The sequence below is a fragment of the Salmo trutta genome, chromosome 38 (genome assembly GCF_901001165.1).
Source record: "Salmo trutta chromosome 38, fSalTru1.1, whole genome shotgun sequence".
NCBI classification, from domain to species: Eukaryota; Metazoa; Chordata; class Actinopteri; order Salmoniformes; family Salmonidae; genus Salmo; species Salmo trutta.
This window is the reverse complement of record NC_042994.1, coordinates 2,086,554-2,110,341: the sequence shown is the minus strand read 5'-3', so window position 1 is coordinate 2,110,341 and position 23,788 is coordinate 2,086,554. Positions and strand designations below refer to the sequence as shown.

The 23,788-nt window shown below is 40.4% G+C and overlaps 3 protein-coding genes across 5 annotated transcripts in view; all 3 read right to left on the bottom strand.

Moving 5' to 3' along the window:
• The window catches only part of LOC115177745 (B-cell receptor CD22-like), a 107,799-nt gene extending 88,776 nt beyond the window's left edge, over positions 1 to 19,023 (bottom strand). Inside the window, exon 1 of the mRNA XM_029738706.1 lies at positions 18,697 to 19,023. The gene's annotated coding sequence lies outside the window, so the exon portion shown is untranslated. The remainder of the gene's footprint in view (positions 1 to 18,696) is intronic.
• Positions 11,033 to 23,788, bottom strand: part of LOC115177757 (B-cell receptor CD22-like) — an 82,670-nt gene continuing 69,914 nt past the window's right edge. The window contains exons 1-4 of one of the 2 annotated variants that reach the window (XM_029738731.1): positions 13,104 to 13,249; positions 12,827 to 12,917; positions 12,681 to 12,735; positions 11,033 to 12,585 (exon numbers count right to left, since the gene is read on the bottom strand). In XM_029738731.1, the coding sequence (XP_029594591.1) occupies positions 12,346 to 12,585; positions 12,681 to 12,735; positions 12,827 to 12,917; positions 13,104 to 13,137 (420 nt within the window). In that variant the 5' untranslated portion in view covers positions 13,138 to 13,249 and the 3' untranslated portion in view covers positions 11,033 to 12,345. Of the gene's footprint in view, positions 12,586 to 12,680; positions 12,736 to 12,826; positions 12,918 to 13,103; positions 13,250 to 23,788 lie in introns of those variants that run through there. The other variant, XM_029738730.1, reaches the window with a different exon arrangement.
• Positions 13,398 to 15,705, bottom strand: LOC115177754 (sialoadhesin-like). 2 transcript variants are annotated; one of them, XM_029738725.1, is made up of 4 exons: positions 15,045 to 15,705; positions 14,427 to 14,630; positions 13,966 to 14,304; positions 13,398 to 13,884 (listed from the first exon to the last, which is right to left on the bottom strand). In XM_029738725.1, the coding sequence occupies exons 1-4, from the start codon at positions 15,406 to 15,408 to the stop codon at positions 13,583 to 13,585; spliced, it is 1,209 nt and encodes a 402-aa protein (XP_029594585.1). In that variant the 5' UTR covers positions 15,409 to 15,705; the 3' UTR covers positions 13,398 to 13,582. The 2 variants fall into 2 exon arrangements, with proteins under 2 accessions (XP_029594585.1, XP_029594586.1); XM_029738726.1 differs by having other exon boundaries at positions 13,399 to 13,884; positions 15,285 to 15,704.

Sequence of the window (23,788 nt, the reverse complement as noted above, 5' to 3'; positions counted from 1 at the left end):
ATATTTTGACTACACAGAGAGCCATTTAAACAATGTGCCGACTACAGAGGGCTGAGTGTGGTTTCCAAGTGATTTCTGACGCAACGGCAAGCCCTCTTCACTATTTAGAATGTTAACAATTTCTTAGAATGTGCTGCCTTGCCCTTCTGAGTTCTGTTTACAGGTCAACGTTCCATGATGTCATTCCATTAGAACCCATTCCATTTAAAACCCATGACTATCACTACTCATCAGCTGTATCAAAGTAGTACTGAAGGTTCCAGTGTTCTAGACTAGAGCTCTCCCTACTGGCATCTCAACATTACTGCAGCCTAATAATAATGTCCTCAATAATGTTGGGTTAATAACAACATAACAAACTGGAAACACATTTGATAAACTAGTGGAAAAACGAAACTGTTTAATTGTCAAAGTCCACTCTATGGATGGTTTGTCCTCTGACAAATCGACTGTAAATTTTGGTGTTCCTCAAGGTTCCGTTTTAGGACCACTATTGTTTCACTATATATTTTACCTCTTGGATGTCATTCAAAAACATAATGTTTACTTTCACTGCTATGTGGATGACACACTGCTGTACATTTCAATGAAACATGGTGAAGCCCCAAAATTGCCCTCGCTGGAAGCCTGTGCAAAGTTTCTACTTTTAAACTCGGACAAAACAGATGCTTGTTCTAGGTCCCAAGAAACAAAGATCTTCTGTTGAATTTGACAATTAATCTTGATGGTTGAATAGTCGTCTCAAATAAAACTGAAGGACCTCGGTGTTACCCTGGACCCTGAGCTCTCTTTTGACAAACATATCAAGAATGTTTCAAGGACAGCTTTTTTCAATCTTCTTAACATTGCAAAAATCAGAATTTCTCTGTCAAAATGATGCATAAAAATGTATCCATGCTTTGTCACTTCTAGGTTAGACTACTGCAATGCTCTACTTTCCGGCTACCCGGATAAAGCACAAAATAAACTTCAGTTAGTGCTAAATACGGCTGCTAGAATCTTGACTAGAACCAAAAAATGTGATCATATTACTCCAGTGCTAGCCTCCCTACACTGGCTTCCTGTTAAGGCAAGGGCTGATATCAAGGTTTTACTGCTAACCTACAAAGCATTACATGGGCTTGCTCCTACCTATCTTTCTGATTTGGTCCTGCCGTACATACCTACACGTACGCTACGGTCACAAGACAGGCCTCCTAAATGTCCCTAGAATTTCTAAGCAAACAGCTGGAGGCAGGGCTTTCTCCTATAGAGCTCCATTTTTATGGAATGGTCTGCCTACCCATGTGAGACGCAGACTCGGTCTCAACCTTTAAGTCTTCACTGAAGACTCATCTCTTCAGTATGTCCTATGATTGAGTGTAGTCTGGCCCAGGAGTGTGAAGGTGAACGGAAAGGCCCTTGCTGTCTCTGCCTGGCCGGTTCCCCTCTCTCCACTGGGATTCTCTGCCTCTAACCCTATTACAGGGGCTTAGTCACTGGCTTACTGGTGCTCTTCCATGCCGTCCCTAGGAGGGGTGCGTCACTTGAGTGGGTTGAGTCACTGACGTAGTCTTCCTGTCTGGGATGGCGCCCCCCCTTGGGTTATGCCATGGCAGAGATCTTGTGGGCAATACTTGGCCTTGTCTCAGGATAGTAAGTCGGTGGTTGAAGATATCCCTCTAGTGGTGTGGGGGCTGTGCTTTGGCAAAGTGGGTGGGGTTATATCCTGCCTGTTTGGCCCTGTCTGGGGGTCTCATCGGATGGGCCCACAGTGTTTCCTGACCCATCCTGTCTCAGCCTCCAGTATTTATGCTGCAGTAGTTTGTGTCGGGGGGCTAGGGTCAGTCTGTTATATCTGGAGTATTTCTCCTGTCTTATCCGGTGTCCTGTGTGAATTTAAGTATGCTCTCTCTAATTCTCTCTTTCTCTCTCTCTTTCTCTCTCTTGGAGGACCTGGGCACTAGGACAATGCCTCAAGACTACCTGGCAAGATGACTCCTTGCTGTTCCCAGTCCACCTGGCGTTGCTGCTGCTCCAGTTTCAACTGTTCTGCCTGCGGCTATGGAACCCTGACCTGTTCACCGGACGTGCTACCTGTCCCAGACCTGCTGTTTTCAACTCTCTAGAGACAGCAGGAGCGGTAGAGATACACTCAATGATCGGCTATGAAAAGCCAACTGACATTTACTCCTTAGGTGCTGACTTGTTGCACCTTCGACAACTACTGTGATTATTATTATTTGACCATGCTGGTCATTTATGAACATTTGAACATTTTGGGCATGTTCTGTTATAATCTCCACCCGGCACAGCCAGAAGAGGACTGGCCACCCCTCATAGCCTGGTTCCTCTCGGTTTTTTCCTTGGTTTTGGCCTTTCTAGGGAGTTTTTCCTAGCCTCCGTGCTTCTACACCTGCATTGCTTGCTGTTTGGGGTTTTAGGCTGGGTTTCTGTACAGAACTTTGAGATAGCAGCTGATGTAAGAAGGGATATATAAATAAATTTGATTAAGCAAACACACAATGTTGTAGTACAATATGCCACTATCATATTCTGTTACACTGTTGGCCCTTATGTACAATAGAGGAGGATGATGGGCAGAGTCATAGGAGGAGAGGCTAATTGTAATGGCTGGAATAGAATTAATGGATACCGTTCCATTTATTCCATTCCAGCCATTATAATGAGCCCGTCCTTCTATATATCTGCCCACCAGCCTCCTCTGTTGTACAGTACCGGTAGTAACAGAGGGATCAGTACCATCATCACCATAGTGATTCTGTGTTGACTGTATAGTCTAATGTAGTGTCGTGTCTTTGGGCAACATTAAACTGAAGACATGTTTATCAATTAACTCCCTGTAATTATTATTACGCGATTAAACTGATTAATCGTTTAACTGTAATTAACTAGGAGATCGGGGCACCAAGGAAAATATTCAGATTACAAAGTTATAATTTTCCTAATATAACTTTCCTATATTATAACATAGTATAGTATAGGCCGATTATCTTCTGGTTTAAATGGTGTATTTTACCTCGCGTCCAGTCTCATTCCAAACGTCGTATATTGTTGTATCTGCACGAATCCAGCCTTTACTAAAGTCAGCCATACATCAATTGTCTTAAAATCATTTATTTACTAAACTAAGTAATTCACAGAAAGTATACAAACAGTAGTTATCGTTACAAAGAAATGGTAGAGGACTGTGCCCTAGTGGGCTAAACAGGCATGGCGGCCTGTTAAACAAAGGGTCATAAAGGGCAGCTGAGGAGACACACAGAGTTCATTAATATTAACAATTGATATGCTAATCCTTTGTACATGAACGCTCACTGATTCGGGAACAATTGCAATCAATATATATTTACGCCAAGTGTGTCATCGGGATCCTTGCTGGAGAGTTTGTGTCCTGTTGGAGAGTTTTTGTCCCATTCTCTCTCTCTCGGTTAGAATGGATCTTTCAAAGCGACATTCATTAATGTCGTTATAGAATGCATGTTTCGTCGGTCTTCGCGTTCAATTATATAATTTCTAGCTGCAGACAATTAATTAATATCAAAGACTTGTTATTATTCTGTCGGTCTCGATAGTCTAAAAGTTTAACCATGTGGTATAGTTAACTTTCAGTAGAGGAATTGGATGGTCAAACCTTTGCTCTCTCTTCTGAGGTAAGCTGGTCTGCAGAAAGTAACCCTGGGTGGGGTTTTTATTCGTGAACATAGAACAGGCTTGTCACATGACGCCTAGTCCTGTCTGTGTCCCTGGGGGGAGTGCCGATGACTGATTTAAGCTTTGAACAGAAATGCATTCTATCACATTAACATCAGTACATAGCATCTCAACATATTCCAAATAGCTTTATCCTTATTAACCTCTCTAGGGTAGGGGGCAGTATTTGCACGGCCGGATAAAAAACGTACCCGATTTAATCTGGTTATTACTACTGCCCAGAAACTAGAATATGCATATAATTATTGGCTTTGGATAGAAAACACCTTAAAGTTTCTAAAACTGTTTGAATGGTGTCTGTGAGTATAACAGAACTCATATGGCAGGCAAAAACCTGAGAAGATTCCTTACAGGAAGTGCCCTCTCTGACCATTTCTTGGGCTTCTACACTCTCTTTATTGAAAACTGAGGATCTCTGCTGTAACGTGACACTTCCTACAGCTCCCATAGGCTCTCAGAAGGCGGCAAAACGCTAAATGATGTCTTTGCAGGCCCTGGCTGAAAAACAGTAGCGCATTTGGATAATGGTCGATCAGAGAACAATGAGACTGAGGCGAGTGCACGAGGCGACACCATGTTTTTATTTTTTCGTCTTTGAACGTAAACAGGGTTTCCCGGTCGGAATATTATCGCTTTTTTACGAGAAAAATGGCATAAAAATGTATTTTAAACAGCGGTTGACATGCTTCGAAGTACGGTAATGGAATATTTAGAAATGTTTTGTCACGAAATGCGTCGGTCGCGTCACCCTTCGTCACCCTTCGGATAGTGTCTTGAACGCACGAACAAAACAGAGGATATTTGAACATAACTATGGATTATTTTGAACCAAACCAACATTTGTTATTGAAGTAGAAGTCCTGGGAGTGCATTCTGACGAAGAACAGCAAAGGTAATCAAATTTTTCTAATAGTAAATCGGAGTTTGGTGAGGGCCAAACTTGGTGGGTGTCAAATTAGCTAGCCCGTGATGGCTGGGCTATCTACTCAGAATATTGCAAAATGTGCTTTTGCCGAAAAGCTATTTTAAAATCGGACATAGCGATTGCATAAAGGAGTTCTGTATCTATAATTCTTAAAATAATTGTTGTTTTTTGTGAACGTTTATCATGAGTAATTTAGTAAATTCACCAGAAGTTTGCGGTGGGTATGCTAGTTCTGAACGCCACATGCTAATGTAAAAAGCTGGTTTTTGATATAAATATGAACTTGATTGAACAAACATGCATGTATTGTATATTCATATTTATATCAAAAACCAGCTTTTTACATTAGCATGTGACGTTCAGAACTAGCATACCCCCCGCAAACTTCCGGCGAATTTACTAACAATTTACTAAATTACTCACAATAAACGTTCACAAAAAGCATAACAATTATTTTAAGAATTATAGATACAGAACTCCTCTATGCACTCGATATGTCCGATTTTAAAATAGCTTTTCGGTGAAAGCACATTTTGCAATATTCTAAGTAGATAGCCTGGCATCACAGGGCTAGCTATTTAGACACCCAGCAAGTTTAGCCTTCACCAAACTCCGATTTACTATTAGAAAAGTTTGATTACCTTTGCTGTCTTTGTCAGAATGCACTCCCAGGACTTCTACTTCAATAACAAATGTTGGTTTGGTCCAAAATAATCCATAGTTAATGTTCCAACAGCGGCGTTTTGTTCGTGCGTTCAAGACACTATCCGAATGGAAAATAAGGGTCATGCGCACGGCACATTTCGTGACAAAAGATTTCTAAATATTTCATTACCGTACTTCGAAGCATGTCAACCGCTGTTTAAAATAAATTTTTATGCCATTTTTCTCGTAAAAAAGCGATAATATTCCGACCGGGAATCTGCAATTAGGTAAACAGAGGAAAGAAAATAAATCACTGGGTCGACTCGCGCACACGCCTAAGCCCTTTGTCCTCTGATCGGCCACTTGGCAAAGGCGATAATGTGTTTCAGCCAGAGGCTACCTCGATATCGTTCAGCTTTTTCCCGGGCTCTGAGAGCCTATGGGAGCCGTAGGAAGTGTCACGTTACAGCTAAGATCCTCAGTCTTCAATAAACAGCCCGGGCTCTGAGAGCCTATGGGAGCCGTAGGAAGTGTCACGTTACAGCAAAGATCCTCAGTCTTCAATAAACAGAGACAAGAAGAACAAGATCTTGTCAGAGAGGGCACTTCCTGTAAGGAATCTTCTCAGGTTTTTGCCTGCCATATGAGTTCTGTTATACTCACAGACACCATTCAAACAGTTTTAGAAACTTTAGTGTTTTTTCTATCCAAAGCCAATAATTATATGCATATTCTAGTTACTGGGCAGGAGTAGTAACCAGATTAAATCGGGTACGTTTTTTATCCGGCCGTGAAAATACTGCCCCCTATCCCAAAGAGGTTAACCTCTACGGGCTAGGGGGCAGCATTGAGAATTTTGGAAAAAATATGTGCCCATTTTTAACTGCCTCCTACACCAACTCAGAAGCTGGAATATGCATATTATTGTTCAGGTTTGGATAGAAAACACCCTAAAGTTTCTAAAACTGTTTGAATGGTGTCTGTGAGTATAACAGAACTCCTATGGCAGGCAAAAACCTGAGAAGGTTTCATGCAGGAAGTACCCTGTCTGACAAGGTGTTGTTGTTCTTGCTACTGTTTATTGAAGAGTCAGGATCTTAGCTGTAACGTGACAATTCCTAGGGCTCCAATAGGCTCTCAGAATCTGGGAAAAACCTGAACGATGACGAGGCAGCCTCAGGCTGAAACACATTATCTCCTTTTCCAAGTGTCCCATCAGGGGACAATAGAATTAGGCGTGTGCGCGAATCGCCCCCGTGGAGTATTTTCATTCGGCTGTTTAGCTAATTGCAGATTCCCGGTCGGAATATTATCGCTTTTCTACGAGATAAATTGCATAAAAATTGATTTTAAACAGCGGTTGACATGCTTCGAAGTACGGTAATGGAATATTTAGAATTTTTTTGTCACGTTCTGCGCCATGCGCACGACCATGATTTAGCATTCTGATAGTGTCTAGAACGCACAAACAAAACGCCACTGTTTGGATATAACGATGGATTATTTGGGACCAAACCTACATTTGTTATTGAAGTAGAAGTCCTGGGAGTGCATTCTGACGAAGAACAGGATAGGTAAGACCATTTTTCTTATAGGAAATGTGATTTTGGTGAAGGCTAAACTGGGTGGGTGTCTAAATAGCTAGCCCGTGATGGCTGCGCTATGTACTTAGAATATTGCAAAATGTGCTTTCACTAAAAAGCTATTTTAAAATCGGACATATCGAGTGCATAGAGGAGTTCTGTATCTATAATTCTTAAAATAATTGTTATGCTTTTTGTGAACGTGAGTAATTTAGCAAATTGTTAGTAAATTCCCCTGAAGTTTGCGGGGGGTATGCTTTTTCTGAACGTCACATGCTAATGTAAAAAGCTGGTTTTTGATATAAATATGAACTTGATTGAACAGACATGCATGTATTGTATAACATAATGTCCTAGGTGTGTCATCTGATGAAGATCATAAAAGGTTAGTGCTGCATTTAGCTGTGGTTTAGGTTTTTGTGACATTATATGCTAGCTTGAAAAATGGGTGTCTGATTATTTCTGGCTGGGTACTCTGCTGACATAATCTAATGTTTTGCTTTCGTTGTAAAGCCTTTTTGAAATCGGACAGTGTGGTTAGATTAACGAGAGTCTTGTCTTTAAATAGCTGTAAAATAGTCATATGTTTGAGAAATTGAAGTAATAGCATTTCAAACGTTTTAAAAATCGCGCCACAGGATTGCACTGGCTGTTACGTAGTTGGGACGAAATCGTCCCACATGCGCCAGAGAGGTTAATACTGCCTCTAAACCTCTTCTGAAACATCCACTCAATCACTCTTGCTCTTACTTTCACTCTTACTTTAGGCTATTTTCAAATGTCTGTCACAAGTTTTGCCGTGTTGAAGGGAGGACCAATACGCAGCAGGAATGTGGATGCTCATCTTTTAATTAGATTTAATGAAACATGCACAAAAAACAAGAAAGACGAAGGACAGTTTCACAGGCTAAATAAATAAATAAATAAACAATACTTTAGCAGTGCAAAATACAACTACCCACAACTTACTAAACAAACACACACCCCTATATAGGACTCTCAATCAGAGGCAACTAGAAACACCTGCCTCCAATTGAGCGTCCAGCACCCAAACCTAAACATAGAAAACCTAAACTAGACAAAATGCAGAAATACACCCTAGAATATACTAACCTAGAACATACACCCAAAACCCAGGAACACATAAATCAAACACCCCTCACAACACACACAAAACCACCACCATACAAAACAAACATCCCTCTGCCACGTCCTAACCAAAATACTAAACCACTACTCCCTCTGTTGGTCAAGACGTGACAATGTCTCCACAACAATCTATTGCTCTCAGAGCTCTTAAAATAGCATGCACAAGTCTTCATGTAGAACCACATGTACAATGTACATCCCATTTTTTGCAGCATACAATTACAGCTCAGTATTTGTAATATTTATTTTATACTATATTTTTTGCTAATATTTATCAAGGGTGCCAATAATTACTGTCGTGACTGTATATCTCACAATCAGATTAATATATAAAAATACATTTACACACACACACACACACACACCACACACGCACACACAGTTATACTTGACCATGTTATACATTGATGTGAACATTATCCATCGAAATCCATCTCAATTAAACTAAACACATGTCCAATTATATGGACAGTCTGAGAAACTTTATGAATACTGATGTAAAAACCAAAACACAGTACAAAATAAAGTAAAAAGATACAGGGAGTCGAACCATGTGACTTATGGCTAAAAACATGCATCCAAAAACAATATGTCAAAATATCGTCAAGAGGACTGACAGAGTGAAGTGAAGGGGAACTCATAGCATATTTATTTTTATTTATTTCACCTTTATTTAACCAGGTAGGCAAGTTGAGAACAAGTTCTCATTTACAATTGCGAGCTGGCCAAGATAAAGCAAAGCAGTTCGACAACATACAACAACACAGAGTTACACATCGAGTAAAACAAATATACAGTCAATAATACAGTAGAAAAATAAGTCTATGTACAATGTGAGAAAATGAGGTGAGATAAGGGAGGTAAAGGCAAAAAAAGTCAATGGTGGCAAAGTAAATACAATATAGCAAGTAAAACACTGGAATGGTAGATTTGTAGTAGAAGAAAGTGCAAAGTAGAAATGGAGATAATGGGGTGCAAAGGAGCAAAATAAAATAAATAAATACAGTAGGGGAAGAGGTAGTTGTTTGGGCTAAATTATAGATGGGCTATGTACAGGTGCAGTGGTCTGTGAGCTGCTCTGACAGCTGGTGCTTAAAACCTGTTGGGGCTAGGGGGCAGTATTTGCACGGCCAGATAAAAAACGTACCCTATTTAATCTGTTACTACTCCTGCCCATTAACTAGAATATGCATATAATTAGTAGATTTGGATAGAAAACACTCTAAAGTTTCTAAAACTGTTTGAATGGTGTCTGTGAGTATAACATAACTCATATGGCAGGCCAAAACCTGAGAAGATTCCATGCAGGAAGTGGAAATCTGATTTGTGGAATCACCTTCAACACTTTGCCTATGAAACACACCGTGAGTTAGGATTCATTTAGCACTTCCTAAGGCTTCCACTAGATGTCAACAGTCTTTACAAAGTGATTTGAGTCTTCTCCGGTAGAAACTGACCGAACGAGAGGCCTGGAAAGTTGGTCATAGAGGGAGGGCCGTTACTACTATGATGCGGGCGCCCATGGGTACCCTCTCATTCTGAAACGTTTAGTAAGACAATGCAATCGTCCACCTTGAATATTATTGAAGCTCTGATTGAAAAAGGCCCTAAAGATTTATGTTATACAATGTTTGACATGTTTGAACGAACGTAAATATATCCTTTTTGCACATTCGTGACGACAAGTCCCGCACGCCTCATACATTATGAGTAGCCTTCGGAACGCGCTAACAAGAAGGAGCTATTGGGACATAAATTATTAACTTTTTCGAACAAAACTACATTTGTTGTGGACCTGGGATTCCTGGAAGTGCCTTCTGATGAAGATAATCAAAGGTAAGGGAATATTTACAATAGTATTATTGATATTAGATGGTTCCAAGATGGTGCTAACCTATATAGCCTAGCCTATTGTTCTTAGCATAGCACCCCGTTTATTGCAAAGTGTGATTTCCCAGTAAAGTTATTTTGAAATCTGGCAATGCGGTAGCATTTACGAGATGTTAATCTATAATTCTTTGAATGACAATATTATAATTTACCAATGTTTTCGAATAGTAATTTTGTAAATTGTAACGCTGATTCACCGGAAGCATTTGAGTGAAAAAAAAAATCTGAATTTCACCGCCACTGTAAAATGCTGTTTTTGGATATAAATATGAACCTGATGGAACAAAAAATGCATGTATTGTATAACATAATGTCCTAGGAGTGTCATCTGATGAAGATTGTCAAAGGTTAGTGCATAATTTTAGCTGGTTTTCTGCTTTTGGTGACGCCTGTCTTTGAATTGACAAAACATTATACACAGCTATTTTCAATGTACTCTCCTAACATAACCTAACTTTATGCTTTCGCCGTAAAGCCTCTTTGAAATCGGACAATGTGGTTGGATTTAGGAGATGTTTATCTTTCAAATGGTGAAAAATTGTTGATTGTTGAGAAATTGAAATTATTAGATTCTTGCAGTTTTGAATTTCCCGCCATGGTATCTTGTCAATAAATCCCATTAGCGGGATCAGAGCGGGAAGGGGTCCCCAACAGGTTTTAAAACAGTATTACCATTTAAAAATATCCAGAAAGATTGTGCCTTCGTGATGCGTATTAAGTTTTACAGAGTTTAAAATGGTAAAGCTGACAAATTGCTTTGAGCAGCGCTCTCCATAGACAGACTGGGGAGAGCAGAGTGTCAAACACCCTACTAAACCCAAGGTTAGCGGAGTAACATAGACAGACTGGGGAGAGCAGAGTGTCGAACACCCTACTAAACCCAAGGTTAGAGGAGTAACATCATTTTGATCTCATGGCTAGAATTCCAGAGTGGTTACATTTCTCCAGCCACATCTCTCAGCTGTTTATTAAAACAGGTGGCGACGTGACCGTTTTGTTGTTTTCGAATCCCAGAATGTAGTTTTAAATGATATAATTAAAAAAATCCCATGTCATTTTTGTGTAGTTGTGCTTTTGCTTGTAATGCAGGAAACATAAGAACCCTGATCTCAAAGTGAAAACAATGGAAGGACTAGTAGACTTTTATAGGACATAGTAGACTTTTATCATGAGGAGTAGGGATGTCCTAAAATGTACACCGTACAACATATTATTTCACATGTGTATTGAAGAGGACCAGTGACATCATGTTAGAATTTAAATGCTTGCTCATTTGCATGATATTAATTATATCTATGTCTGTCATCATATGTACTCTCAAATCAACAAACTGCTATTTCTTCTTCATTTAACTTAAACCCTAAAAGCATGACCTCTGTCATCGTTTTACTTTGTTAAAATATCAGTGCCGTATTGGAGGCCACATTCACTGTTTGAGAAAATGGAAGAACGTGAGAACCAATGGAAGAAGATGAAAGCGTTTGTTTATCCATGAGCAAATGTTAATAAACACACACCACTCATCACATCACATTTGACAAGAAGAAACACATTTAGATAAGTGATTAAAAAAGTATTATAATATCATGCTTTACAGTCTCAATATCAACGCCAAGTTAATGCCATACCTCCAGTAACAGTGTAGCTGTATAGTCTTGTGCAGATTTTTTTTTGCTACACTTTAGTCTAAAGACACAAATAGAAATTGGCCCAAACCAACCATTTGGGAAACAAAGGAAGGCCCCCCCCCCTCCCGTCTACTCCCCCTGTCCCCAGGATAAAAGCATCTGCTAAATGGCATATATTATTGTATTGTAATATCATTATATCACTTATTTTTAAAATACAGGTCCAGATATACAAGGTCTTCTTGAAACTGCAACCAGGCTAGGGGTCAATACCATTTCAATTCAGGAACTAAACTGAAAATCCATATTTTCTCAATGCTTTTCAATGAGGAACAATTGACATTTTCCTAAATGGAAATGGAATTGACCCCAACCCTGAGTGCAACTTTTGAAAATGTCCCTTGTTACACCATATTATGAGTTCAAGGAAATGCACTTTGGCCTGAAGGATGGTCCTACAACTCTTTAGATCACAGGAGGTTGCTGAGGTGAGAACGGGTCATAATAATGGGCGAAACGGCGCAAATGGAATGGAAACCATGTGTTTGATGTATTTTATACCATTCCACTAATTCCGCACCAGGCATTACCACAAGCCCATCATCCCCAATGAAGCACCATCCTCCTGTGCTTCACCTATTGATGGAGGGACTTTTCAGGGAACAATGAGCTGTCACTAGGGGGTCAACCATTTTGCTTATTGATGACATTGTATACTCATCCAATAAGCAGCAGCATATGAATGACCCTGATGCTGTCTGTATGTTCAATGTTCTAGTATTGACACTGTTGTTGTAATGGCAGAATACGCTCACTGGGTGGCAGCACTGGGGCAGCTGAATTTCACAGCGGTATACTGGACATCCTCCTCCTGAATCTGGGGCTGAGGCAGCTGGATGGTGGAGTATAGAGGCACTTTCTGGTTTTTGGAGCCAGAGAAGTGGACACTGTCATAGTGAACATAATCCTGGTTGTCTGTGTCCGCTGTTTGTGCTGCAGTAGGGGTCATGACCAGGCTTGAGACATTGGCATACACTGGACTAGAGTCTCCCTGATGGAGAAAGAGGACAGACAACATGAGGAGTGGAAATGTCCCACAAAGCATACACAGTCATCACAGTCATCTTCTGATTCCAACAGACTCACCTGTCCATCATCTGCTGTGTCTCTTGTGTTGCAGGTAGATTTGGAGGCTTTTTTCCTGTTTTGCACATTAATGAATGAATCAATCAATCAATCAATGTTACTAAAGTTAAATAATAAAACAAAAAATGCATTTTCACTTCACTCACCTGAACCACATGAGTCCAGAGAGACAGAGGATGAGAACCAGAACAACCACTGTGATTCCTACAGCTGCAGTCACAACTGATGTCTGTTTCCCTATAATAAAATATGGATGATATGAGTAAATGGTATGATATAATAAATTTAAATACAGCACATTAATGCAATACTTGTGAAATCCAATGTATAATTATAAACTAAGGTACAATAAACCCAAGTATAATGATTCAGATTAGCATGAAACATGTATAAAAAAATATTGTATTGAAGAAGGAACTTTACCTGCTACAATGATCATCAGAGCTGTAGAGTTCATAGATCCTCTTCCATTCTGGGCCTCACAGTAATATTCTCCTCTGTCCTCAGAGATGATGTTAGTGATGCTGTAACTCTGTCCTGATGCTTTTGGTGAGGTTACGTTCTTCTTGTACCAGGTGTATTTGTCCACAGGTGGGTTGGCATCACTGCTGCAGGTCAGAGTCACTGAACTGCCCTCCACTATTTCACCAGAGGGACTGACTGACACTGAGGTGTTCTTTGGACCGTCTAGCGGACAATATGTAACAATACATTGTTCATACATTTAGCTTTACATGAGGAGCATCATGGAACTTACTTATGATTAAAATAAATGAAATATAAATATGTGTAACTTAGACATTAATGTAACAATACAGTGTTTTTGAAGTACTTGTAGTTCCCTACAGTAGTGAGATGAGTACAATCATGGAACTTGGACATAGATTGAAATAATAGATAGATTAGATGAGAGAAGATGTTACTAAAATAATACATCTGGAGATGGATCCCACATACTCACATCTGACAGTGAGAGTCTCTTTATTAGAGGGGAGATCCTCATGGCCTTTTACAGCACAGGAGTATCTGCCTGCATCCTCACTGCTGACTGGGTTTAGGAACAGACTGTTAGATTGGGTGGTTACATGTCCATTCTTGTACCAGATGTAGGTGGGGTTGTCAGTCAGAGTACAGGTGGTGATACAGGTCAGTGTCACCTTCTGTCCCTCTGTCACAGTGGCAGGAGTCACCTTCACCTGAAGACCTAAATGAAAGAGGATTAAACACTGAGTATATCATGAAGTAATCGTTTTCAGTATTGATGCGATGTGACATGTAGTGTTACCTATGACAGTCAGAGTTGTTCCAGGGAAGGTGGGCTCCCAGTTTGTCTGATCTGTTCTGAATCTAAACTTATACTCAGCTGAATCCTCCTCTCTCAGGTCTGTGATTCTCAGGGTGGAGTCACTCGGCATATTTCCAAGGTACTCCACACGACCTCCATAACCCGGGCTCAGGATTTGAGGGGCCTCATCAAGTTTTCCTTTTCTATACCATTTTGTTTCAGAGACTGTATGACCCCTGGGATATGTGTAAGAGCAGGATATGTTCACTGATGACCCCTTCAGGGTACAGATCCTCTGATGGGTGTAAGTCAGGTGGAAATAACTCTGAGCCCTAACAGCTGAAACACAAGTACATTTTTCAAATGGTGTCTGTATTTTGAACTGTAAAATCTGTAACAACCATTAATCAGAATGAATGATGATTTTGAAAGACTTTATAAAGTGTATTAGTCACACTCACACACTGCAGGAGAATTGATGCCTTTTACAGCACAGTAGAAGCTGTCTTCAGTTTTGAAGTAGACTGAGTACGAGGGGGAGGAGTCCTCTTGTACAATCTTACTGTTCCTGTACCAGATGTAGGTGGGGTTACCAGTCAGAGTACAGGTGGTGCTACAGGTCAGTGTCGTTGACAACAATGTAGTGGTCACCTTCACCTGCAGGTCTGGAGTAGATAACATTAAACCCTCAATTACCTGTTTAGTTCAAATGAGGCAGGAGAGGACGTTCTCAAATCATCTATTCAGACATTCCTATTTTACGCATACTTTCATATTTATATTATTTAAATACAAATTAAGACAATTTTCCAGAACCAATTAAACAGATTAGCATTATATATATATATAATATCACTGTACCTGTGACAGACAGAGTGATTAAACAGATCAACACTATATATAATATCACTGTACCTGTAACAGACAGAGTGATTAAACAGATCAACACTATATATAATATCACTGTACCTGTAACAGACAGAGTGTTTAAACAGATCAACACTATATATAATATCACTGTACCTGTAACAGACAGAGTGATTAAACAGATCAACACTATATATACAATATCACTGTACCTGTAACAGACAGAGTGACTCCAGGATAGCCAGAATATCTCCCTCCAGTCTGATCTGTTATGAATCTGAACTTGTACGTAGCTGAGTCTCTCTCTCTCAGGTCTGTGATTGTCAGGGTGTGTCCATTTACTTCATCCTTACGATACGTCACACGACCTTTGTAGTCTGGGTCATCACTCAGACTCACATATTTCTCCTCAGCATACTTTTTAGTGAACCAGAAGGTAGTTGTGACTGTACCTCTGGGATATGTGTAAGAGCAGGACAGCTCCACTGTTGACCCCTTCAAGGTACAGATACTCTGAGTGGTGTATGTAACACTCCAGCCAATCTGACCCAGTACCACTGAAACACAGTTAGACATCACAAGGACGTTACATTAAGTTCAAGGTCTTTTGACTCACATTAACACTTTGTTCCATAGTTGCTGAGTTGAGACATAGATACTCTTGAGTGAGAATGGAAACAACAGATAAGCTTCACTCAGTGAGGTGTGAAAGACAACTGTTTACAGTGAAGTGGAGACACCAAATGTGTCGTCAGTAGAACATAAAAATGCTTATGGTTTTAGAAATATCTGTAATTTCACAAACAGAGCAACTAAAAGATAAGAATGAGACCATACCTGCCACAGACCAGAGAAAGACCACCAACACACTTCCTGCTGTTCTCAAGGCCATTGTTGCATCTCCCACCCTGCAGTCTTAGAAACATAAACAACAAGTCACTCTATAGCTGGTGAATAACTCCACCTGATACATTGAAGTAGAAACTGTAAATGGGGTACAGGGCCTCATTACTGAAAATGAACCAGGCTCATATTGTGTTGTGTTGTATTGTGCTATATGGTTGTCTATGTGAATACTGTCTGTCTACATCTGTCTATTTAACCTGACATGATGTATGATGCAAAAATCATTTCCTAATATATACAATAGTCATCACCACCATCATCAACAACAACAACAGCAACAACAACAAGGTATTGAACAGATGTGTAGAACTGTAAACACATATTTCTACATTGATTGTTCTGAAGCTGTTTTATTCTCAGATCCCCAAATATAGGAGGATAAATGATCAATCCTCTACGGTCCGTCAAGCTGTACAGCAGCCTAAAGACTGACCACCAGGTTCAATGATAGCTCCTATCCCCAAGCTGTGAGGATAAACAGCAATTGACTCACTCACACACACACACACACACACACACACACACACACACACACACACACACACACACACACACACACACACACACACACACACACACACACAACCACACACACACACACACACACACACACACACACACACACACACACACACACACGCACATACACACACACACACACGCACAAACACACACGCACAAACACAGTCTGGTAAAAATAACCTTGTTGAGACACAAAATTCAGTCCCATTCACAATCCTATTTTCCTTTACCTTAACCATAACCCCAAAACATATTAACCCTAACCAGAACACTAGCTCCAAACCATAAACCTAATTCTAACCCTAACACTGATTCTAACTGGTTTAGTCTTTTTAATATTTAATATTGAATTTTATTATTTCAAGTACTTTAACATAGCACTTATCTTTGGAGGACTTAATCACTTCATCTCTTGGGGGGATTATTTATTTAATTCATCCAGTTTGCATGTTTTATTATGATTTGATTTTATAACATTTGATTTAAAGTTAAACCTTTATTGATAAAGTCAGCACTTTATCAATAATTGTCTTCCTCCTGTTGTTGAACTTCGACCTTTCATGTTCTCCCACCCTCTCTAGACCAGTCAGCTCTACAGTATAGAAACAGGGCAAAGTTGCAATAGGCCTGTGCAACCCAAGGTTTGATACCAGCATAAACAGAAACCCTCTTAAATCTGACACTGATTCTAACCTTAACCCTAAACCCCCTAGACAAAGCATTTGACCTTGTGGGGACCAACTTGTGGGGACCAACTATGTGCGTCTGTTGGTCAAATTTTTGTTGGTTTACTATTCCTGTGGGGAAACTATATATAGAAAATAATGTGGACACCTCCTCAAATTAGTGGATTCAGCTGTTTAAGCCACAGCCGTTGCTGACTGGTTTATAACATCAAGCACACAGCCATGCCATCTCCATAGACAAGCATTGTTAGTAGAATGGCCTTACTGAAGACTTCAGTGACTTTCAACGTGGCATCGTCAAAGGATACCACCTTTCCAGTTTGACAGATTTCTGCCCTGCTAGAACAGGGTTTACACGGCGGATCAGCCGTACACAAGCCTAAGATCACCATGCGCAATGCCAACCGTCAGCTGGAGTGGTGTAAAACTCGTCGCCATTGGACTCTGGAGCAGTGGAAACACGTTCTCTGGAGTGATGAATCATGATTCACCATCTGGCAGTCAGACGGACGATTCTGGGTTTGGTGGATGACAGCAGAACACTATCAGCCCCCCAAAAAAGTGTCAACTCTAAAGTTTGGTGGAGGAGGAATAATGGTCTGGGGCTGTTTTTCATGTTTCGGGCTAGGCCCCTTAGTTCCAGTGAAAGGAAACATTTACGATACAGCATATAATTACATTCTAGACAATTATGTGCTTCCAAGTTTGTGGCAACAGTTTGGGGAAGGCCATTTCCTGTTTCAGCATGACAATGCGGGGTGGCAGGTAGTCTAGTGGTTAGAGCATTGAGCCAGTAACTGAAAGGTTGCTAGATCGAATCCCCAAGCTGAAACGGTAACAATCTGCGGTTCTGCCCCAGAACAAGGCCGTTAACCCACTGTTCCAAGGCTGTCATTGTAAATAAGAATTTGTTCATAACTGACTTGCCAAGTTAAATAAAGGTAGAAAATAAATAAAAATGCCCCCGTGGATAAAGCGAGGTCTATACAGAAATGATTTGTCGAGATTGGTGTGGAAGAACTGACAGAGCACTGACCTACACCACATCGAACACCTTTGGGAAAAATTGGAATGTTGACTGCAAGCCAAGCCTAATTGCCCAACCTCACTAATGCTCTTGTGGCTGAATGGAAGCAAGTCCAAGCAGCATTGTTCCAACATCTTGTGGAAAGCCTTCCCAAAAGAGTGTAGGTTTTTATAGCAGGGACCAACTCCATGTTAATGCCCATGATTTTTGAATGAGTTGTTTGATGAGCAAGTGTCCACATACTTTTGGAAATGTAGTGTAGGTACCCTGCATCTGTAGGGAAGGCCCATAACGCCCATGGAGTCTGTATCAAAGTCTAGAGAGCTGGTTGTTATGGATGTAGAAAAGTTAAAACACACATCTTACACAGTATAGCTGTCAACCCTGCTCCCTATCAGTCTGGTCCTGAAGGGCCCTCAGATAAAGCCACTGTGTCACACACAGACACACACAGAGGCCCACATGCACACACACACACACACACATTGCAATGTTACAATGTTTGTTTGCATGTCTTTTTCACCCTGGTTAATCATCTCAATCCCTATGTAGATCAACACACCTACACTGAGAACCTTTATGAATACTGACCCTGATGTAACAACCAAAACACAGTTCAAAACATAACAACAAGTAAATGATACATTACCTTCAAGTATATGACTTACGACTAAAAACAAATAACCCCAAACTATATTTCAAGATATTGTCAACAGTACTTACAGATTGAAGGGGAGAAGTATTTTAGAGTGAGTCAGTTAGTGTGAAATCTGGGGTTGACACATATTTAACGGTCATCTCGTTCCTCTTTAAGTCATTAACATGAATGATGACCAAACCAGCATGTCAGAAAAGGGATGTTACTGTATTTCAATAGAAATTGTGTAACAGACTGAATATCTATATGTAGCTTTCTTTATTTGAGGAGTGGGACTATATTATTAAAATTAGCTAAATGTGTCATATTTCCAATGTGAAATTTTGACTACACATGTTAATACTACTCCTAAACACAACCCACCATCACTGTGTCTCATGTTAATACTACTCCTAAACACAACCCACCATCACTGTGTCTCATGTTAATACTACTCCTAAACACAACCCACCATCACTGTGTCTCATGTTAATACTACTCCTAAACACAACCCACCATCACTGTGTCTCATGTTAATACTACTCCTAAACACAACCCAACATCACTGTGTCTCATGTTAATACTACTCCTAAACACAACCCACCATCACTGTGTTTCATGTTAATACTACTCCTAAACACAACCCACCATCACTGTGTCTCATGTTAATACTACTCCTAAACACAACCCACCATCACTGTGTCTCATGTTAATACTACTCCTAAACACAACCCACCATCACTGTGTCTCATGTTAATACTGTTCCTAAACACAACCCACCATCACTGTCTCATGTTAATACTACTCCTAAACACAACCCACCATCACTGTGTCTCATGTTAATACTACTCCTAAACACAACCCACCATCACTGTGTCTCATGTTAATGCTACTCCTAAACACAACCCACCATCACTGTGTCTCATGTTAATACAACTCCTAAACACAACCCACCATCACTCTGTCTCATGTTAATACTACTCCTAAACACAACCCACCATCACTGTGTCTCATGTTAATACTACTCCTAAACACAACCCACCATCACTGTGTCTCATGTTAATACAACTCCTAAACACAACCCACCATCACTGTGTCTCATGTTAATACTACTCCTAAACACAACCCACCATCACTGTGTCTCATGTTAATACTGCTCCTAAACACAACCCACCATCACTGTGTCTCATGTTAATACTACTCCTACGCACAACCCACCATCACTGTGTCTCATGTTAATACTACTCCTAAACACAACCCACCATCACTGTGTATCATGTTAATACTACTCCTAAACACAACCCACCATCACTGTGTCTCATGTTAATACTACTCCTAAACACAACCCACCATCACTGTGTCTCATGTTAATACTACTCCTAAACACAACCCACCATCACTGTGTTTCATGTTAATACTACTCCTAAACACAACCCACCATCACTGTGTCTCATGTTAATACTGTTCCTAAACACAACCCACCATCACTGTCTCATGTTAATACTACTCCTAAACACAACCCACCATCACTGTGTCTCATGTTAATACTACTCCTAAACACAACCCACCATCACTGTGTCTCATGTTAATACTACTCCTAAACACAACCCACCATCACTGTGTCTCATGTTAATACTACTCCTAAACACAACCCACCATCACTGTGTCTCATGTTAATACTACTCCTAAAAACAACCCACCATCACTGTGTCTCATGTTAATACTGCTCGTAAACACAACCCACCATCACTGTGTCTCATGTTAATACTACTCCTACGCACAACCCACCATCACTGTGTCTCATGTTAATACTACTCCTAAACACAACCCACCATCACTGTGTCTCATGTTAATACTGTTCCTAAACACAACCCACCATCACTGTCTCATGTTAATACTACTCCTAAACACAACCCACCATCACTGTGTCTCATGTTAATACTACTCCTAAACACAACCCACCATCACTGTGTCTCATGTTAATGCTACTCCTAAACACAACCCACCATCACTGTGTCTCATGTTAATACAACTCCTAAACACAACCCACCATCACTGTGTCTCATGTTAATACTACTCCTAAACACAACCCACCATCACTGTGTCTCATGTTAATGCTACTCCTAAACACAACCCACCATCACTGTGTCTCATGTTAATACTACTCCTAAACACAACCCACCATCACTGTGTCTCATGTTAATACAACTCCTAAACACAACCCACCATCACTGTGTCTCATGTTAATACTACTCCTAAACACAACCCACCATCACTGTGTCTCATGTTAATACTGCTCCTAAACACAACCCACCATCACTGTGTCTCATGTTAATACTACTCCTACGCACAACCCACCATCACTGTGTCTCATGTTAATACTACTCCTAAACACAACCCACCATCACTGTGTATCATGTTAATACTACTCCTAAACACAACCCACCATCACTGTGTCTCATGTTAATACTACTCCTAAACACAACCCACCATCACTGTGTCTCATGTTAATACTACTCCTAAACACAACCCACCATCACTGTGTTTCATGTTAATACTACTCCTAAACACAACCCACCATCACTGTGTCTCATGTTAATACTGTTCCTAAACACAACCCACCATCACTGTCTCATGTTAATACTACTCCTAAACACAACCCACCATCACTGTGTCTCATGTTAATACTACTCCTAAACACAACCCACCATCACTGTGTCTCATGTTAATACTACTCCTAAACACAACCCACCATCACTGTGTCTCATGTTAATACTACTCCTAAACACAACCCACCATCACTGTGTCTCATGTTAATACTACTCCTAAAAACAACCCACCATCACTGTGTCTCATGTTAATACTGCTCCTTAACACAACCCACCATCACTGTGTCTCATGTTAATACTACTCCTACGCACAACCCACCATCACTGTGTCTCATGTTAATACTACTCCTAAACACAACCCACCATCTCTGTGTATCATGTTAATACTACTCCTAAACACAACCCACCATCACTGTGTCTCATGTTAATACTACTCCTAAACACAACCCACCATCACTGTGTCTCATGTTAATACTACTCCTAAACACAACCCACCATCACTGTGTTTCATGTTAATACTACTCCTAAACACAACCCACCATCACTGTCTCTCATGTTAATACTGTTCCTAAACACAACCCACCATCACTGTCTCATGTTAATACTACTCCTAAACACAACCCACCATCACTGTGTCTCATGTTAATACTACTCCTAAACACAACCCACCATCACTGTGTCTCATGTTAATACTGTTCCTAAACACAACCCACCATCACTGTCTCATGTTAATACTACTCCTAAACACAACCCACCATCACTGTGTCTCATGTTAATACTACTCCTAAACAGAACCCACCATCACTGTGTCTCATGTTAATACTACTCCTAAACACAACCCACCATCACTGTGTCTCATGTTAATACTACTCCTAAACACAACCCACCATCACTGTGTCTCATGTTAATACTACTCCTAAAAACAACCCACCATCACTGTGTCTCATGTTAATACTGCTCCTAAACACAACCCACCATCACTGTGTCTCATGTTAATACTACTCCTACGCACAACCCACCATCACTGTGTCTCATGTTAATACTACTCCTAAACACAACCCATCATCTCTGTGTATCATGTTAATACTACTCCTAAACACAACCCACCATCACTGTGTCTCATGTTAATACTACTCCTAAACACAACCCACCATCACTGTGTCTCATGTTAATACTACTCCTAAACACAACCCACCATCACTGTGTTTCATGTTAATACTACTCCTAAACACAACCCACCATCACTGTCTCTCATGTTAATACTGTTCCTAAACACAACCCACCATCACTGTCTCATGTTAATACTACTCCTAAACACAACCCACCATCACTGTGTCTCATGTTAATACTACTCCTAAACACAACCCACCATCACTGTGTCTCATGTTAATACTGTTCCTAAACACAACCCACCATCACTGTCTCATGTTAATACTACTCCTAAACACAACCCACCATCACTGTGTCTCATGTTAATACTACTCCTAAACACAACCCACCATCACTGTGTCTCATGTTAATACTACTCCTAAACACAACCCACCATCACTGTGTCTCATGTTAATACTACTCCTAAACACAACCCACCATCACTGTGTCTCATGTTAATACTACTCCTAAACACAACCCACCATCACTGTGTCTCATGTTAATACTACTCCTAAACACAATCCACCATCACTGTGTTTCATGTTAATACTACTCCTAAACACAACCCACCATCACTGTGTTTCATGTTAATACTACTCCTAAACACAACCCACCATCACTGTTTCTCATGTTAATACTACTCCTAAACACAACCCATCATCACTGTGTTTCATGTTAATACTACTCCTAAACACAACCCACCATCACTGTGTCTCATGTTAATACTGTTCCTAAACACAACCCACCATCACTGTCTCATGTTAATACTACTCCTAAACACAACCCACCATCACTGTGTCTCATGTTAATACTACTCCTAAACACAACCCACCATCACTGTGTCTCATGTTAATACTACTCCTAAACACAACCCACCATCACTGTGTTTCATGTTAATACTACTCCTAAACACAACCCACCATCACTGTGTCTCATGTTAATACTGATCCTAAACACAACCCACCATCACTGTCTCATGTTAATACTACTCCTAAACACAACCCACCATCACTGTGTGTCATGTTAATACTACTCCTAAACACAACCCACCATCACTGTGTCTCATGTTAATACTACTCCTAAACACAACCCACCATCACTGTGTGTCATGTTAATACTACTCCTAAACACAACCCACCATCACTGTGTCTCATGTTAATACTACTCCTAAACACAACCCACCATCACTGTCTCATGTTACTATGGTGGTGGTGGTTCTCTTCAGTCCATGTTCTGTGGTGGTTCTCTTCAGCCCAGGTTCTGTGGTGGTTCCCTTCAGTCCAGGTTCTGTGGTGGTGGTTCTCTTCAGTCCATGTTCTGTGGTTGTTCTCTTCAGCCCAGTTTCTGTGGTGGTTCTCTTCAGTCCATGTTCTGTGGTGGTTCTCTTCATCCCAGGTTCTGTGGTGGTTCTCTTCAGTCA

Bases quoted from the DNA above. Each gene is read 5' to 3' on its own strand.
- LOC115177754 (XM_029738725.1), bottom strand. From the start codon at position 15,408: ATGTCTAACTGTGTTTCAGTGGTACTGGGTCAGATTGGCTGGAGTGTT. The intron at 14,631-15,044 runs GTACAGTGATAT...TATCTACTCCAG, and splicing joins AGTCACTCTGTCTGTTACAG to ACCTGCAGGTGAAGGTGACC. The intron at 14,305-14,426 runs GTGAGTGTGACT...CTTGTGTTTCAG, and splicing joins CATCAATTCTCCTGCAGTGT to CTGTTAGGGCTCAGAGTTAT.